Source organism: Schistocerca serialis, chromosome 5 (genome assembly GCF_023864345.2).
Source record: "Schistocerca serialis cubense isolate TAMUIC-IGC-003099 chromosome 5, iqSchSeri2.2, whole genome shotgun sequence".
NCBI lineage: Eukaryota > Metazoa > Arthropoda > Insecta > Orthoptera > Acrididae > Schistocerca > Schistocerca serialis.
Genome location: NC_064642.1, coordinates 417,957,603 through 417,977,762, shown reverse-complemented (window position 1 = coordinate 417,977,762; position 20,160 = coordinate 417,957,603). Strand labels below are relative to the sequence as shown.

Genomic DNA, 20,160 nt, shown 5'->3' with positions numbered 1-20,160 from the left:
ACTTCTAAAAAGGTGATGATACTTCGTTTGTTGTACCCAACGTTCCTTGAACATTATTTGTGATTACATATGGCACCCCCACCTTACAGACGAAAAAGTTTCAAAATTCAGTGCGTTTTACTTGGATATAGTTACTTAATAATGCAAAACTGCAGTATGTAGTAAGTAAATAAACTGATTTACATTTTACTCACAGATACTTTCAAATGTAGCGCAACAAAAATAAGTTACTGAGTAAGCTGTGGAGATGGCTGCAGCTTCAAAAAAAATTTTCCCACAAAATGTTAAAAAACGAAATAAAGTTACGATCTGTTTGCGCCGCCTACAGGGCTAACATACATATGTTTAGGTGTGTACTGCTCACAATAGCTATATCGAGAACAGAAAATCTAGCAAAATAAGTCAATAGTATCCTTTCAAACTACTCACAGTTTATTGTTTCATCATTTTAGGTCCCTTGCGTACGGAAAATGAACTAACATTGGCTATGAGACGAATACGTCTGACGCCATGCATTCATTATACGATTGCCCATACCACTGGACCAGAATGATGCTATATCCTGCTCTCCCTTGCCGTACGAACCATTCTGGTTTGCCTATTTTCAAGTAAGAGGCGTGGTATAAGAAGGAGTCGAGAAATGTAATTGGATAGGCTGACATGACAGTAAAATACTTATCTGCGTCTAGGCTGAATATGTGTATTGGTTTGGAAGATTTCTAAGCGGATTTCCAAGAAAGGGGTCCAGGGTTTAAGAAAGAGTGGAGAAATCTGATTGGCAGCAAAATACCGATCTGCCGGCCGGAGTGGCCGTGCGGTTCTAGGCGCTACAGTCTGGAACCGCGAGACCGCTACGGTCGCAGGTTCGAACCCTGCCTCGGGTATGGATGTGTGTGATGTCCTTAGATTAGTTAGGTTTAAGTAGTTCTAAGTTCTAGGGGACTGATGACCTCAGAAGTTGAGTCCCATAGTGCTCAGAGCCATTTGAACCATTTAAACCAAAATACCGATCTGATATTGGGGGAACTCAATATGTGTAATGCAGTTGGCATAATATCTCTCTGATTGATCTGTTTTCAAGAAAAGGAGGGGCTGTGGAGGGAGCGGGGAGGGGACATTGGAGAAGGAATTGAAAATGTTCTTGGACAGTAGAATACTATTATTAGGAGAGCTAAATATGTGTTTTGGCTTAGGAGCTCTCTGATCGTCCTATTTCGGAAAAAAGGCACATGGCTTGGGAAAGCACTGGAAAGGGAAATGGTGTGGGTTAGGAAGGAGTGAGTGGGTGGGTGGGGGGGGGGGGGGGGGGAGGATGGTGTAGGCGTTGCTGGAGGGGAGATTCTTGACTTAAGTGGCTGTGTGGCTTAGGAGAGGTGTGGAAGATGATGACGTCATGCATGTAGTCAATCCGGCAGTCAAAGTTGAAGCCTATCCAGAATACTAATTGCATTCTTATTGGAGTACTACAAGAAAATGTAGTACAATTTTAAGTGAGACTGCGTAGAAGACTTTTTAGTGACGTGCCTTTAATACTGCTCGAACGTTCGTACCGTCAGGCCGAATGAAGTCAGAGATGTTCTCTTAGAACTATCACCATCTTGCTCTCTCAATAAGACAATTTCTTACATTGCTGTCTTTGGAATGAAGATGTTCTGTCACCAAAGATTATTGGAACATTTATATTTCCACTGTAAGCAGAAGAGTTCTGCGATTTTACTGAGGTACGGCCTTTATTTAAATGACAGCTACATTCAGGAATCACCACGCAACAACACCACTCTTCCGCGTAATGGAACGTATCACAGCCGGCTACAACACAAGCAAAACAACAGGGCCTTCGATCGTCTATGGCACAACGGTCTCATTCGCAAACTCAGTGATGCTCGTTTCCGCGACGGACTCACACGTCTCATACACTCAAATCTCACCAACAGATGCTTCTACACTGACGTTCAGGGCAAACAGTCAGCACAACACGAAATACAAAAGGTAGTGCCCCAAGTCAGCATCCTGAGACCTCCCTTGTTTAACCTGTTTACAGGGTCTTCCCAGCTACACAAAACACGACGGTAGCCATCTACGCTGATGACACGGCCATCCTGGCGCAAGATTGGAAACCGTCAAACATTAATTCACGATTACAGTCAGCACTCACAACTGCCGAACCTTGGTTGGAACGATGGCGTGTTAAAGTAAACGCCGACAAGTGCGAGGCCATTCTGTTCACACGCCAACCGAAACAGATGCATAAACATCAAAACTGCAGACAAATAACACTACACACATGCTCAATACGTTTCTGTAAAAAATGTCATATACCTGGTATCCAATTGGACCAGAAACTTACACGGGGAGGACCGCATTGACTACATAACCAACCAAGCAAATGCGAGGCTGAAAAAGCTTTACCCTGTGCTCAACAGGCTATTCTGTACACGGAATTGGAGGGTGTCGAGCTCCATGTGCACATCACTAATTAGACCACTGGGGACGTATGCAGCTCCAGTTTCGGGATATGCAGCTACAACACGTCTGCATGCCTGTAGATCATACAGAACAAAGTGCTACGTATCACAAGTAAATCTCCACGATACATACGCACCGCGGACCTTTACAGAGAATACCTTCTTGAGACTCTCACGAAGCTATTCAGAAAACTTTCCACACGACTGTACAAGGAAATGGGACACTCGAGCAGTCCTGTCATTCTTAACCTAGGCAACTACGATCACAACCACATACGAGTGTAAACGCTCAAAACCAGTCATGATTTACTGAAATCAAGCTCTTGTAACACAAGTGCTTGGTTGCTGTAATTTCAGTACAACTTTTGCTATTGAAAAACTTAAAGGGAACTAAGACAGACTCTAACGATCGTTTCACACCCAGTGTATATCTGACAGAGGGACCGTACAAAGAAGTGAAGAGGCTTTAGCACAGATACTGAAGTATACGGGGGTAAAATGGTAATATTTCAGTGTGGAAGCTGAAGACTGTGTTATTATTTTTCGACCTAGTCCTCTTTTAGGTCAATGCACTTTGAGTACACATTTTTTCTAGGGTGTTGATTCCATCCCTCAAGTACTATTTTGAAAGTTCTTTAAAACATACAGCTAGGGATGCTGTAACCTCCTCATTGGGCTGAAAATGTCTTTTAGGCATACATTTTTTTAGACTTGGAAATAAAGAAAAGTCAGAGGGAGACATATCTGGTAAATAGAATGTGAATTATAACAGCCCGTAATTTAAATCACTCAGCACTGCGAGAAAACCTTCGTGGTCAGGCTTATTACCCCCGATGATAAACGATCTATCTTTTTCTGTCCAGTACGTAGCAGTCAAGAGTCACTGCGTCGCTCTTTGCAAAGGAAATAGAAGACTTCCTTTTGCTTCCCGTAAAACAATGGCATAACCTTTCCAGCAGATGAAATCGACTTCGCCTATTCCGCCTTCCTTGCACAAAATCATTGAGATTATTACTGAAACTTTGCTCTGAATTTCTATTCGCATTTGCTTTTGGTCAGCATCCTGCATAATTTTTTTTTTAATTTTATTGAAGTTTCCGGCGGCTGTGGTTGCAGTTGTACACGTCTTTTCAGTAGATCATTTTCAAGAGAATTTTGTCACATTAAAATTCAGGCTCCTATCTTGTAACTATTGCAAATGTAGGAGAATGTTCTTTATGAACCTTCACTTACTTGAGATGAATTTCCATTAGTGATCAACAACATAAAGCAAAGATTTACAATATGATGGCACAGTATTGCGGTTTATCCATATGCCAGCAACACATGCAACATCAAAAATAATTCTGCAAGATTGAAACTTTGTGGCGGACCAGGACTCGCTTGCACGAAAAAGGCAAACATCCCTGTATCAGGTCCCGGTCCGGTACGCGATTTTAATCTGACAGGAAGATTGAAATGAGCGCACACTGCGACTCAGAGTCAAAATCCTTGCTGGATGTACCAAGAAACTTCGCAAATGAAATTAACATCTGAGCTATTTATTTTGAAACATGTATGAGGGGATTTAAAAACGTAAGTTATGCACTATTGTGGTAGACCAACCAACTTTTATTGAATGTTGACCTACAATTCGAACGAACAGACATATATGAGAAACAACAATATTAGGGAAAGAATAAATTGCTACTCACCCTAGAGATGCCTCTTTGAGTTGCAGACAGGCACAACGAAAAGACTATTACGTTACACGTTGCTTTCGGTCAAAGCCTGCTTCAGCAAAGACAAGTAAGCACGCACGCACTCACACATTCAATTACACCTCACACACACATGACCTCACCACCGGCAGCTCCGCTCGGAGCTGTGTGTGAGGTACGCTCGCTTGTGTGAGTGTATGTGTGTTCACTTTTGTTTGCTGAAGAAGACTTTGGTCGAAAGTTATAATGCGTAATAGTCATTTCGTTGTACCTGTCTGCAACTCAACGGATCATCTTTATAGTGAGCAGCAATCTATCCATTTCCTAATATTACAGATGTCTGACACTATTTTTCAACATAGTCACTATGTATCTGTAAATAACGGTCGAAACGTTCTCTCACTCTGTCAGCCTTGGTCAAATTGTTCACACCATTTCACTAGAAATGGACGCGACATTGCATTTGGTCCATATTCTGCCAGAATTTCACGGTAAATCTGCGTGAAATTCAGACGTTTTGACAACAAGAATCGTACTGTCACGCATACTTCAACTTTGGAGTACGCTTCCATCGCCATTTCAATCTCACACTCTGATGTACGTGTCATTGGCACCGGAGGAGAACTGTGTCTGCGGAAAACGTGGACCATGTACTCTCTTCTGACAAGGTAATGGTCTCAGCATGGGACAACATCTGTAACTTACTTTCTGAAGTCCCTACCCTACGTGAAAACTTACCAAAAACTAAATTTTGCAATATGAACGTTACCTCTGCACTAGACCCGCAAATTTTCTCTTCTTATAGCAATTTTCCCGGAAATTTGCTCGTATGGCTTAACGCTCAGCGTGTCAGCTTGCGTGATAAGGTTATCCAGGCCCAGATCGTATTCGCGTGGCAAATTAACGCCCGTTAGGCTAGTGCGCCACCCAGACTGTGGTTTTTACGCTGTTTTCAGCGGTCTCCAGGCAAATTCTGAGCTATTCCTCGATCTCAGGCTCCGAAAATTTGATACACAAGCAGCTGAAATGCGATAACACTCAGGACAAACTTTATACGATTCATAGACAGATGAAGCAGACGGCTTCCCTTCATTGGCATAATTGACGACTATGGCGGCGAGAAGGGCATGTGGCCACAAATTTAAGTAATAAATTAAAGTTTTGCCACATTATAAAAATGTCGACCTCGTCCAATGGAATAAACACTAGCAAAGATACTCATTTTCTTGTCACCCTCTGGAGAGCGAAACTAGAAAAGGGCAAACGGACGTTGCACCACCACATAGGCACAAGTTTGAATACAACGAATATACACCTCAATGACCGGACAGATAGTTCATAACTTTGTGAAAAAAAAGGGACACGAGGAAGATCTGAACCTGGACTTCCCCCTTTACAGTCCAATGACGTGACAACATATCCACAACGCCGTTGCTATTCAGCTTCACTCGATATTGTCCATCCTTATCCTGGACCGTTTCTATTTTGCTTCTTTTTTCACAGTTTTCATGCTTGATCTGTGTTCAGTTTCTGACGCGCTACCCACTGGGCCTTCTCACCACTAAATCTGAGGGGGGTGCGATGGGGAGTTTCTCTGGTAATTATAGACTACCTTCTATGCGACATGTGCTGTCACTTTCTAGATACGTATAGGCGCGAAATTTAAAACGATATGCGATATTCTGGCATTTGCGACTTGCTTATTGACTCACTCTTTTATAACAAGTAACAATAAGCAGTATGCTGGACAATACACTGTACAATGACTTAAGAAGTACTCGTGCAGACGAACTAAACGAATCAGTAGTGCTGTGTCTTATAGCCAGCTGAAATTCTTGACGTTTGCGCACCCACACGGCGAGTTCTAACACCATTAATGTTGAGTTGTACAAGAACTGACGACTGACTTCTCGCTCTTTTGGAGAAGTGTCCTCGAGTATTCGACCAACAAATCCGACGAACAAGATCTCGCTTTCCACGTTGCTGATCGGCTAATGTCGACAGCAATTGAGATCAGAACTAGAACAGTTGGCGATTGTTCTCGTAAAAGGCCTCGGATGAGCATGCGTTTCTGCTTGTTTCCAGCTGCCTCTTACTATTCGGACAACGGAATTCATTTGTTCACTTACTACAGAATACAAAACATTGCACTGAAGGATGCACTTAATGTGAACAAAAAAGAGGAACAGTTAATTATCAAGTGGCAATGTGAGACTTCAATAAGCCAAAGAATCAATTTCTTTGCGAATGATTTCCTTAAAGTTGCACAACCAGAAAGACTACAGAGCAAAGAAAACACAATTTTTTTAATGCAGAACGTGAAATGTTAAGCCAACAACTAAGTTCATTTGCATAAATCTGTTTCATTCAGATGTGCAGCAGATGACATGAAATCCTACGTTATGGAGAGAGACGTGCTAGATGCACGTGCAAGAGCGCACACCCGTCGACGCGATGAAGCTTACGGTGCCCTAGCAGTTAGGCCGTAAACAAGTTGTTTCTATGAGACATACAAGTTGCTGCAAAAAGATTCATTAAATTTCACAAGACTGTTTCTTCGTCTACATCATCAAGATTAGAAGTTTGGGCTACATTTTAACTCAATAATCGAAACTAGAAATTTGCCTTGGCACCAGTTGCAACTTATCGAAGCATGTGGTTGCCGCTACGCGTCTCCCTTGAGTAACTACCTCGCTCGCTCGCACGTTCTTTCATCTAGCTTTCTCCAAAATTGTGAGAACATGTCGGATATTCCATTTATTGATAGGACGGTGCACCACCGCACTGGTACGTACATGTAAGAGAATTTCTTAGGCTAAGGTTACACGGCCGTTTTTTAACGCAACAGTTTTACGGCTGCTACCGCAACGTTCTCTTTTTCTTTTACCGTAGACACCTAGCTGTATCACACTTTAAATAACACAAGGTTTTATGCGGTAAATAGCTCCAGTTTGAGAGCAAGCCGGCTACACGATGTATTGTTAATGCAGTTGGCTTTGTAGCACGGTCCATTGTGCACCAAGTGAAACAGAAAAATCAGAGGAAACTGTAGATACTACCAATAATTGCAAATCGACGTCGCCAAGCAAATTTCAGAAATATACACGAAAGAAAAATTGTCCAACCTTGTTTTCTTTATTATTGTCGTTTGTCTTTGTAGCTAATGAAGCTTTTGCACTTTGTCAAAATGTAATGCACCACTTTGTCAAAATGTAATGCACCCTTATCCAAGAATAATTCTAACATTAAAAAAAAAAAGAAAGTTCAAATATCGGTTCAGTAGAGCCCGAAGAACTGTCGAATGTGCGTTGGGAATACTAATCAATAAGTGACGTATTTCCCACCGTCCTCTTGACGTTCATGCTGAGTTTGCGAATTTCATAATCAAAACGTGTCGTTCGTTATATAACTTTGTCGGGAAGTGGGATGTATTCGACTTTAAAGACACACTATTGTGTTCTTTTGAAAGTGTACCAACTCGTAGAATTAGAGGAAGTCAAAGGAACACCGATGTAGGAGAAAATTTTGTGGCATATTTCACTTCGCCACAGAGTATTTCCGTGACAGAAAGACTGTTTATAGATACTGGAACTGAATTATTTTCTATACTATTTACCTAATTACTTGTCAGGCGGATCTCATAAAGGCCACTTAATATTTAGTGAAACTGAATCGCATTAGTGTGCTTACGAATTTATTATTGCTGTACTATTGTAAGAACTATAAACACGTAACACAACAAAGGCTTACCTACTTCATTTCTTTCTCTGTTTCCATAGTTCCCCATCGATCTCTGACAACTGTCTCACATCCAATCGTCTATGCATTTTGTTTCTTATAACGATTTCTATAATCAGTGTCGCAAACAAATAAACTTTTGTATTCTCAACCTCCATTATAAGCATTTCCTTGTAACTCCATTGTGAGTGTAAAACAACCCTCAACAATTGTGGCCAGAGCATTGTGTTATTTAACGCACGTCTAATCACTGCCAGGTGATTCTTTTAACGCAAGAAAAAGCGCCGAGGCACATTCACCTACGGTAGGCCCTTGAGAACGCGCCTGCCCTTCCACATTGTGCATTAATTTTCGTATCGTGTAGCGATGTCATATGCCCCAACACTGGGTCCATATTTTTTGCGTTGTTTATCACATAAAAGTTACGTTAAAAATGCTAGTATAGCCTTAGCCCAAGAGGTGTACGGACGTCGCATTGCATCGTTTGCCTCACAGCTCACCTGATCTCGCGGTATGTGACTTTTTTGTGGGTGTTTATGAAAGATATCGTCTACATGCATCCCATCCCAAAAACTTTGGGTGAACTGCGCTGTAGCATAGTAATGGCAGTGAATGCAGTAACTGTAGACGTACTTGCAAATGTATTGCACGAGTTCACTGATGTAGAAAACATAGGCTTGTGAAAATCAACGAGTCTTTATGAAACACTCTGCACTTGCATCCTTGATGATTTTCGTTATATGGCATTAGGCAGGGGTTTGAGGCATATTTCCGCCCTAACATTTTATGTCTTAATGTTGAAGGCACCATCAAAGGCTACACAGACGCACTAGTGTTTTGAAAGGTAAAACAGTCCGACCAAGACTAACTCTGTATACATAACCGCGCAACGGTCTAATGGTGACGATCAGACCACCGGCTAAGATCTCAGGGTCGTTCGGAGGCGTGTCACGGAGGTTGTACTACCGTAGAGCAGGCACTGTTTGCTTTATTTAGCGCTAAGGCTCACAACTTGTTAATTTGTCCATATTTCTACTAAAGCTGTTTTTGTGCTTTTGAATTTCTTTGCCCCCCCCCCCTCCCTCTTTCCCCTACCCAATGTATCCTAGATGCTAACACTGTAATGATTGAAACTTGATAATACGGTAGTATCGGAGAAACGAATTTTTGGTTCCCTGGCCTGACTGCTACCGCCGATTTATCCGTGTTGCCCGACGAAAATTACTCTTATATTCTTTTTGTAGTTTGTATGTACACTTGACAGCATGTCCACGGCATCTTGTACACGCCCGATGTGACAAGTGGCTCTTGAAATTGTTAAATTATTCTTGCACTTTTCTTCTCGGTTTAAACGCTTTGCCACTACTGTGTCTTCTTAGCACTTGCTGATGCGATCTGTAATTGTTATTACGAATGGGAGGATGACTTTCCCTTTAGTCGGTTTTTTTTTTGCTATATGCGCCATATCTTTTAGGATGAAGTGTGCTATTTATCTCTTTTTCAGATTAGGATTTTTCTTCCGAATGTAACTCTTAAATGATCGATATCTTCCTCGAAGTACTGTGGCCAACAGATGTTTTAATCATAGAAGAAATTTTAGGCAAAGAAGCGCACATTAGACCAGAACCCAATACCTGCATAACAAAACTCACCAACGATTTTACGATAGGAAAAATGGATGGAGAGTCATTCACAGAAGTAGATGTAGTTTCAGGGAAGTGTGGTGAGATCATTGTTGTCCATATTATGTATTAGTAACGTGGCAGCCAATGTAAACAGCATCCTAAGAATTTTCGCAGATGATGATGCTATTTGAAAAAATGCTGCATAAATATTTCATCACATTTTAAAGTGGTATAAATATTGGCAACTTGCTTGAAATATGCAAAAATGTAAAACTATGCACTCATAAAACGAGAAAACGTTGTATCCTCTGGCTACAATGTCAAAGATCCATTGTGTAAATTAATCAACTCGTACAATTACGCGGGTGTAGAAATTTGTGAGGACGTGATATGGAATGGTCACATGGTCTGAATAGTAGGTAAAGCAGGCGACAGACTTCGATTCTTTGGGAAGATACTGGGAAATGCAGTTAGTCTACGTAGGAGACTCTTTACAGATCACCTGAACGTTCCATCTTAGAATATTGCTGGAGTTTGTGGGAACTATACCAAACTGTACTAGCACCAGACATTGAATGCACACAAATAAGGGTGGCACGAATTCACGATTTCGTCACAGGTCTTTTCGTCCGAGGGAAGAGTGTCACAGACATGTTGAAAAAACTGAATTGGCAGATGCACGAAGGTAGACACAAATTACGCTGCGGCAGCCTACTTAAAATATTTAAGTACTAGTATTAAGTGATGAATCTGGAAAAATGATTCATCTCCCCTACATATCGCTACCGCAGGTCCCAGAAGACAGACCCATTTAAGCAGTCATTCTTACAGCGCTCCATAGACGATTGGAACTGGGAGAAAACCTAGCGTATTGTACACTGCGAAGTACCCTCTACCACGCACTTCACAATGACTTGCAAGGACGGAGTAATCTAAATGTAAATATCAGCTGCGAAAAATCTGATTACGTTGCTTTGTCGATTCCGGCAATCACAAAAAAGATGTATATGGGTAGGATAAAAAGTAGTGGCAACACCGCCGTAACGTGAAGGACGTGCGTCAGTGGCATGCCTGCTGTCTGTAGCTGATAGCAGGTCAGTCGAAGTAGTGCAGGGAGCGGTGACAGCTCAGACTGGTTCAAATGGCTCCGAGCACTATGGGACTTAACATCTGAGGTCATCAGTCCACTAGAACTTAGAACTACTTAAACCTAACTAACCTACGGACATCACACACATCCATGCCCTTGGCAAGATTCGAACCTGCGACCGTATCAGCCGCGTGGTTCCGGACTGAAGCGCCTAGAACCACTCGGCCACCGTAGCCGCCGGTGACAGCTGTGTTTGAGTCAGTTACTGTGTGTGTTCGAGCACCCTAACAGTATGTTTTGGGAAACACGAACTTGTGTGGATCAAGATTGAGGTGCCATGGGGCCGGAGTGCGCAACGTTTCCTTGTGATATTGGATACGATCACCCTGTATGACAATGCACGCCACCACACAGCGCATTCCGTGCATGAGCTCCTATGTACGTGGGGGTGGGAGATACTGAAACACCCACAGTATGCACCCAATATGAGTCCGTACGATTACGACCTGTCCGTGGAGGAACCTGTTCGTAGCATTCGCCACAAGAGAAGACGTTATTCGTGCCACAGTGCGGTCCTGGCGAGACATCGACAGAGCTGGATGCGCTGATGGTGCACAACAACGCCTCTCATTTCTGCGGAAGAAAGTGACCGTGCTGTGGGGCAGTATTCGAGGGAATGTAATACGGTGAACGCCTGTCAGTAACGTCCGGTATTAAGCGCAACTGCATTGCCACTACTTTTTATCCGGCCAATGTAGTAGGGCTGCACGGTCGGAGTAGCGTGGCGTGCGAGTATGTTGTTCGAAGAGCGCACCTGATGATGGGGGACCTGAGCGTCATCGACGTCGTCGTCGTCGGCGGCGGGGCGGCATGCGCGGGCGGCGGCGACCCGCCGGCGGGCTGCGGGTCCAGCGAGCGGCGCTTGGCGGCCGTCGCGTCGTCCGACTGTCGGCGGCGCGACACGCTGCCGAAGATGTAGGTCACGTGGTCCACGTCCATGGCGCGGCACCGGCAGCTCTGGCGGCCCGCCGCGTCGCGCGCCCCTTAAAACACTGCCGGCCCGCTGGCTGGCTGGCTGGCGGCAAGCCGGCTTCCCCCTCCCCCTCCCCGCCACGCAACCAGTGCCTGATCCGATTAAACGGCAGCCCCTCCACACACTAGGGGTCATGCAGCGAGCAGAGGAAAGGCCAACCCGTCTCCATAGCCCGAGACGCTTTCTGTAGAGCAGTCATAGAACAGCCGGGCAAAGCTGTTTTTCTTCCTGACATTGTCACAGTCCACTACATTGCTCATCAGCACATATACATTGACAGAAAAAAATCGCGGCACCAATAAATAATTAATTTACAGTTATAAAATTTCTGGAATGTATTTATCTAGGCAACATACGATGGGGGGTCGAAAAGTTTCTAGCCTAAGAAATAAAGAATGACAAAAATTTCATAATACCAGTTTATTTTTCAATATAATACCCGTGTACGCTAATACACTCGCGGGCACGCTCAGGTAACTTCGGCAAACCATTCAAATAAAAGGTCTTCGATTTCGACTTCCACCAAACGTTCACAGCGTCAATCCCTGCATTATCATTGTCAAATCGACGTCCTTTGAGGACTTTTTAGGTCTGGGAAAAGAAAAAATCTGATGGTGTCAAATCTGGAGAATATGGCGGATGACGTAACAATTTGAACCCACAGTCACGCAGAGTTCCCAGTGTTGTGAGGGCTTTGTGCGCCGGTGTGTTGTCCTGATGCAAAAGAACTCCGCGACCCAATTTTCCGCGCTTTCTTTTTCTTTATCTCTTCTCTCAAACGGCGCAGGAAGGTGCAAAAAAAAAAAAAAAAAATGGCTCTGAGCACTATGGGACTTAACTTCTGAGGTCATCAGTCGCCTAGAACTTAGAACTACTTAAACCTAACTAACCTAAGGACATCACACACATCCATGCCCGAGGCAGGATTCGAACCGGCGACCGCAGCGGTTGCGCGGTTCCAGACTGTAGCGCCTAGAACCGCTCGGCCACCCCGGCCGGCTCAGTGGAATGCACGCTACAGGCCGTCTGGCTCGGTGATGTCTTTGAAGTAACAGGTTTGTAACATTTCTTTGTGTCACTGTCGTCCCAAATGCTGCTCAGATGGCTGCTGCGGACGCAGTACGATGCGACAGAGACATAACACCGAGCACGGCAGTCTTCCCTCTCGGTGGTGCCACGTGGTCGTCCGGAGCCCGGTCTTCTTCCAACCGTACATCCTCGTGACCACCGCTGCTAGCAGTAATGAACAGCGGCTTCATTCCTGCCAAGTCATTCTGCAGTATCGCAGAGGGAACATCCAGCTTCTAGTAGCGCTATTACACGACCTCGTTCAAAGTCAGTGAGATGTTGATAATACCGCCTTTGTCGCCTTAAAGGTATTCTCGACTGATATCAATCCACCACGCCCAATCTCAAAGGTAACTAGCGCTCACGACCGTTACAGCGTGTTGTATTTAAAGCAAACGTGATTTGCATACTTGTAGTGGCGCTACTACACTCCGTCTCATAAGAATAAACCTGACATAAACGAACACAAACGCGATGATTGGTGAAAAGCAGTAGCAAACGTACACTGGTGTTGTTGCGCCCTTGGAAGCGGGTCTTACTTCTGTATTAGATACATTATTACTAAGTTATGTTAAATGAAGCTTTAAGATATTCAAATGTATTAGCAGCCATCAACGTTTTTCTTAATCACGCTGTAGTTATATATAGTATTGTGTATAGTCACAGCCTCTGCACTATTGTGCTCTGATTGTCGCGCTGTTAATACGCAGTATGAAAATGAATGAGGCTGCTTCCTGTTCCGTAGTGAAACACGCGTGTGGAACACGGTTAAAAAAGTGCTGAGATATAGTTCAAAATGGTTCAAATGGCTCTGAGCACTATGGGACTCAGGGATTTTCTCAGCCTCGTGATGGCTGGGTGTTGTGTGATGTCCTTAGGTTAGTTAGGTTTAAGTAGTTCTAAGTTCTAGGGGACTGATGACCATAGACGTTAAGTCCCATAGTGCTCAGAGCCATTTGAACCACTATGGGATTCAACATCTCAGGTCATCAGTTCCCTAGAACTGAGAACTAATTAAACCTAACTAACCTAAGGATATCACACACACCCATGCCCAAGGCAGGATTCGAACCTGCAACGTAGCGGTCGCGCGGTTCCTGACTGAAGCGCCTAGAACCGCTCTGCTACAGCGACCGGCTGAGATATAGTTTGTTCTTAATGTTTGTCATAAATTTACAGAGGAAATCGACTTTGAATTTTTCCGAGAAATTGTATTAGGTATAGTTGAATACAGCTGATACACAAGTAAACATTCACGTATAGCGGAATCGGCAGTCGTAATATATAGATAACAAACAGGCTATAAAAAATTTCCGCCACGTCGCAATAAAAGGTTATTTATTTGTCACACGACCGGTTTCGGGCTTGTGCCCATCCTCAGGTGTTTATACAGTCATGTACATGTTTATATTGCTGGAGATCACGGTGTAAATATAAAAAAATTATTTGCTGGTGACTAAACAGATACAAGTGGGACAATTGTCTAAGTGGCAAGGCAGCATGTTTCGAAAATATATCTCTACTTACATAAAGATGAAGCATCATTATTATAATTACGCTGTGGCGACAGTTTTTCCACTTAGTTGCTTACTTGTTATCTTTTTCATGTCTATATTTCAGTTTTATAAAGTTTAGCTGCATATTTCACTATTGCGACGTGCACTCGTGAAATACACTGTACTTACATACAAACATGTGGGCTACGGTCAAAGAACTTAGACGTATCAGGTGTAAACATGTTGCTCATACAGAAACATGTAGGTTATGGTCAAAGAACTTAGCCATAAGAAGTGCAAGGACGTTACACATATAGAAACTTAAAACGCTATTATAAACTGCGAAGTTTTTTGATGCACATTATGAAATTTTTTGATCCACATTTTTGTCGGAGAACTTAGATCTAGGAAGTACAATGGTGTTGTATATATGAAATTACTAAAAGCTATTACAAATTTAAAAAATGACAGAACTGTTTTGAGCCACACTGTTGTCAGGTAACTTAGATCTAGGAAGTACAATCAAGTTTTACACATGAAATTTTGAAAGCTGTTAGAAATTATGAAAATGACAGTTACAGCTTGTGTTTGCAATACGACTTTTACAAATTAGGATAATGATACTTGAACTGTTGTATGACTGCTACATCGAATTTCCATAGCATATTACTTTGTTATTATATCAGAGGGTAATGAGTTTTTGTTTTTGAATGTTTCATGAAATATATGGAGATAAGATTTATTTGCAAGCTTCACTTGTTCACTGAAAATAAGGTCTGGTGAGTTACAGCTATGGATATAAATTTCTAGCTCTTCTGCTAGAAATTTATATCTATAGCTCTAACTCACCAGATCTTATCCTCAACGAACAAGTGGAGCTCGGAGTGGAGAGACATTTTCAAGAGCGCTTCTCTGCAAGTGTGTGTTGTGTTATGATAGACTCCTACAGGAAAATTAAAGAGACCTTTGGAGATAAGAGAACGACTTGTATGAATATCAAGAGCTCAGATGGAAACCCAGTTCTAAGCAAAGAAGGGAAAGCAGAAAGGTGGAAGGAGTATATAGAGGGTCTATACAAGGGCGATGTACTTGAGGACAATATTATGGAAATGGAAGAGGATGTAGATGAAGATGAAATGGGAGATATGATACTGCGTGAAGAGTTTGACAGAGCACTGAAAGACCTGAGTCGAAACAAGGCCCCCGGAGTAGACAATATTCCATTGGAACTACTGACGGCCGTGGGAGAGCCAGTCCTGACAAAACTCTACCATCTGGTGAGCAAGATGTATGAAACAGGCGAAATACCCTCAGACTTCAAGAAGAATATAATAATTCCAATCCCAAAGAAAGCAGGTGTTGACAGATGTGAAAATTACCGAACTATCAGCTTAATAAGTCACAGCTGCAAAATACTAACACGAATTCTTTACAGACGAATGGAAAAACCAGTAGAAGCCAACCTCGGGGAAGATCAGTTTGGATTCCGTAGAAACACTGGAACACGTGAGGCAATACTGACCTTACGACTTATCTTAGAAGAAAGATTAAGGAAAGGCAAACCTACGTTTCTAGCATTTGTAGACTTAGAGAAAGCTTTTGACAATGTTGACTGGAATACTCTCTTTCAAATTCTAAAGGTGGCAGGGGTAAAATACAGGGAGCGAAAAGCTATTTACAATTTGTACAGAAACCAGATGGCAGTTATAAGAGTCGAGGGACATGAAAGGGAAGCAGTGGTTGGGAAGGGAGTAAGACAGGGTTGTAGCCTCTCCCCGATGTTGTTCAATCTGTATATTGAGCAAGCAGTAAAGGAAACAAAAGAAAAATTCGGAGTAGGTATTAAAATTCATGGAGAAGAAATAAAAACTTTGAGGTTCGCCGATGACATTGTAATTCTGTACGAGACAGCAAAGGACTTGGAAGAGCAGTTGAATGGAATGGACAGTGTCTTGAAAGGAGGATATAAGATGAACATCAACAAAAGCAAAACAAGGATAATGGAATGTAGTCTAATTAAGTCGGGTGATGCTGAGGGAATTAGATTAGGAAATGAGGCACTTAAAGTAGTAAAGGAGTTTTGCTATTTGGGGAGCAAAATAACTGATGATGGTCGAAGTAGAGAAGATATAAAATGTAGGCTGGCAATGGCAAGGAAAGCGTTTCTGAAGAAGAGAAATTTGTTAACATCCAGTATTGATTTAAGTGTCAGGAAGTCATTTCTGAAAGTATTCGTATGGAGTGTAGCCATGTATGGAAGTGAAACATGGACGATAAATAGTTTGGACAAGAAGAGAATAGAAGCTTTCGAAATGTGGTGCTACAGAAGAATGCTGAAGATTAGATGGGTAGATCACATAACTAATGAGGAAGTATTGAATAGGATTGGGGAGAAGAGAAGTTTGTGGCACAACTTGACCAGAAGAAGGGATCGGTTGGTAGGACATGTTCTGAGGCATCAAGGGATCACCAATTTAGTATTGGAGGGCAGCGTGGAGGGTAAAAATCGTAGAGGGAGACCAAGAGATGAATACACTAAGCAGATTCAGAAGGATGTAGGTTGCAGTAGGTACTGGGAGATGAAAAAGCTTGCACAGGATAGAGTAGCATGGAGAGCTGCATCAAACCAGTCTCAGGACTGAAGACCACAACAACAACATCAGCCATGTTACAGCACCGTCTTGTAGAACCCCGTTATCTAGACTCTTGAAAATCAGCTTCCAGCAGTATTGGTAGGGGTTACTTTGGCTAAAAGAATAACTACGTTATTCCAGCTTGCCGATTCCTTTCTCATTCTAATCGTCAGGTGAGACTTCATCTATAACAAACCCCGGGAAGTGTATTGGTAGAAATGGTCCTACTTCGTAACCATCAAAGCCCTGAAACTCTTCCCTTCAAATTATTTTTTCCCCATAGGGATGATGGGAAGGTAAAAAAAAAAAAAGAGAGAGAGAGAGAGAGAGAGAGAGAGAAAAGACGAATGGATCGTTCTCATTATGAATAGTGTGTAGTAGCCCAGCCAGTGAAGTCCCATAAAATGTTGAAATGAGAAATATTCGTGTAGTCGCAGATTTTTGTACAGCGGTATGAGAGAGTGCCGTGAAGCACATACTAAAAATCCTGACCGGTGAAGGAAGAGTGTGGCGGTGGGATCGCGTCTGAAGGCCACTTCTGTACTTAATTTTCGAAAACCGCAGCCTCTAAAGAAAACGTATCCTACTACAAAATTAAATTACATTAGTTTTATTACAGACCAATAGTTTGTGCGCAGAGAGCGGGATAATGTTGAAAACCTCGCACACTACACATGCTGACAATATTCTTTCCGACAATCTAAATTTAAATTCAAAATTTACATTCTTTTCGCCTTTCATTTATTCATCCTTGCTTCGTTTGACAGACACAGTCACAAGTCAAGACCTCACTACCGAATACGCCCATTACCTACTGCACTTCAACTAAGAATGTATAAGACTGCGCAGAGAGAAAGACTGTGCCACGACAAAACAAAAGATTATTTAACAGTAACATAACATTGCCCTCTCTCTGACGTGCACGTCGGTAACTTACAAAAATCAAAATGACATGCCCATCTTAAAATTCGTACGCATCAGTAAGAAGATGAAAATTTGTTGGAGGGAACATCCGTCAAACGCTTTTCCATTCTTGGCACAAGTCATATGCAAGAGGCACCTCTTGCGTTGGCCAGGGTGATTTTCTGAATCAAAGTCTGCTGACAGGTATATTGTGAAACCGAATGTGTAGAAGTGAGTTCTAATAAGTAGTAAACTTTTGTAACTCTCTTGCAGCTGCCGCTTCTCGTCTGATTGATGGTGATGCAATACCACATAATACAGGCAGTCATGGAAGTGGTGTTGATTTAACAGTGCCATTAATTCTCATTGCTTGATTTAGTTAAATATCAACTTCGTGTGCATGAGCGCTGTTTATACGTACTGGAGCACAGTACTTTGCTGTAGAGTAAACCAACGCCAATGTAGCAGTACGAAAAGTATCTACGTTAGTACCCCTTGCTGTCCACCTAGTTTTGTAATAGTATCAATTCCGGTGTTCACTTTGCCATATTTTCAGAATGGCTCTTAAAAGTAAGGACTCTGTCCAAAATGACTCCCAAAGTATTATGGGTATGGGTTTTGTTCCAGAGTAACGTTTTAGAAAACTATATTTAATTTGTGATTCGCCTCGCTGTTATTAAGATGATAAACATTTTCCCCTCTTTCAAACGGATTTGGCTTCAATTTCCAGTTTTCATGTAATCATCCACTATGTGTAAATCGAAAAAGGCGAAGGGGACGACCACCGGACAGTTGGGCCAGACACTTAAAAAAAGCCGGACTGAACTGGCAACAGGAAATTCAACATCGGCCGAATTGGAGGAATCTGCAGGGATCCTACATTGCAGGCCGACTCAAAGAGGCCATATTACCAAGTGATCGAACTGGCTGATGATGTGTAAATCTGTGCTCAAAGCGCCTTCAAACTCCTCCACGTTTCCTGCTTGACAAGCCAGTGATGGGTCATCAGCTAACTGTTTAGCATTAGTGTTGGTCATATCGGTGGTGTAATAATCGAAAGGGGTTCGTGATAGAGCAGAGCCAATGAGTAGCCTATCATTCCTCCTTCCCTATCTACTAACTTTCCCTCCAAGGAATACCTGGTATCGCCTCATGCTAAGTATTGAAAGGACTGTTGATATTTGTTCACTGTCAGCTTCCCTTATAATTTGGATACACAGACGGCAGTCGCGTTTACTTTGTTTCTCAGACACCGCTCATCTGTGACACAAAACGTGTGCAATAACATCTCTGCGTCGGCAGCTCCTCACGGATGCTGGTCGCAGAGACAGGCAGTCTGCATAGTGTAATCATGATGTGAGTCACGGCCGAGGAAGCAGCATGATGAAAATCTATCTTTATTGAGGAAACTGATTTTATTATATGGTTTTTGTAATGTTTACCGCAAGACAGAAATATTTTTGAATGATTTGATGAAGACTTCGTAATAAGGTAAGAATTAACTTCCTTTGGTTTAATTGTGCGCGATCTGCTGCCCACACACCGTTATAACAATTTAGTATCCAACACAGAACTGTACCCTCTTCTTAATTAGATAACATTAGCGACAATTCAGGAATGATTAACTCAATTAATGCAACATTTTATGATATATGCTGAACATATATATTTTGTGATAATTCTTTGAACATGATACTGCTAAATAAACAACTTTTAAGTATTTTCAGAGTTTGTCATTTCTTTGCAAATCTTGGTTATAATGAAGAATACTTTTGTAAAATGATTTTTCTAAATTTACCAGCGAACTTTTTAAAGGAATCGGCATTAACGTTAATTTGCAATGTCATCATCCATTTTCCAATCTTTATCGTTCATTAGATGAAGTTCCACAATTTCAGTTTAAAATGCAGACACATTACGTGGACTCAATCCATACGGACTTCATCTGTAGTTGGTTTGCCGCCTTTTTACTAGCTTTCGTTGGCAGCAGCAGCAGCAGTTTCCAGAGAGCTGTTGCCCGAGCGTTACTCATTGTCATAGGAAAGCCAAAAGAGAACCTGGTTTTCTTCATTAGGCGACTGCGTATATTTTCTTGCAAATCACGCAGTCCGATTAACTTCTGTTTCGATTCATTGTCTGCAATAGACGTATCTTCTCAAACAACCTTTTAGACAATCCAAGCAAAGCAATTGCCAATGCCAAATCAATAAATAAAAACTATTAGTAGAACTAATAATTTTTTAAAAGAAACTTTTGCTTGGCGACATCTGTTCAAAGGACGGACTTCGTGGACTTTTTGCGAATTTTTAGTCAGATAGAGGCACTGCTTTTTTATTAAATTTCTGATACATTTGTATTGCTTTTGTAATGTCGCCGCGCTGTTGACTAACCATTTGTGTATTTTTTTTT

The 20,160-nt window shown here is 42.2% G+C and overlaps 1 protein-coding gene across 1 annotated transcript in view; it reads right to left on the bottom strand.

The window, feature by feature from the left end:
• LOC126481978 (tripartite motif-containing protein 45) overlaps positions 1-11,617 on the bottom strand; it is a 165,869-nt gene extending 154,252 nt beyond the window's left edge. The window contains exon 1 of the mRNA XM_050105942.1: positions 11,433-11,617. Within this exon, the coding sequence (XP_049961899.1) occupies positions 11,433-11,617 (185 nt within the window). The remainder of the gene's footprint in view (positions 1-11,432) is intronic.
• Positions 11,618-20,160: the final 8,543 nt, after the last annotated feature.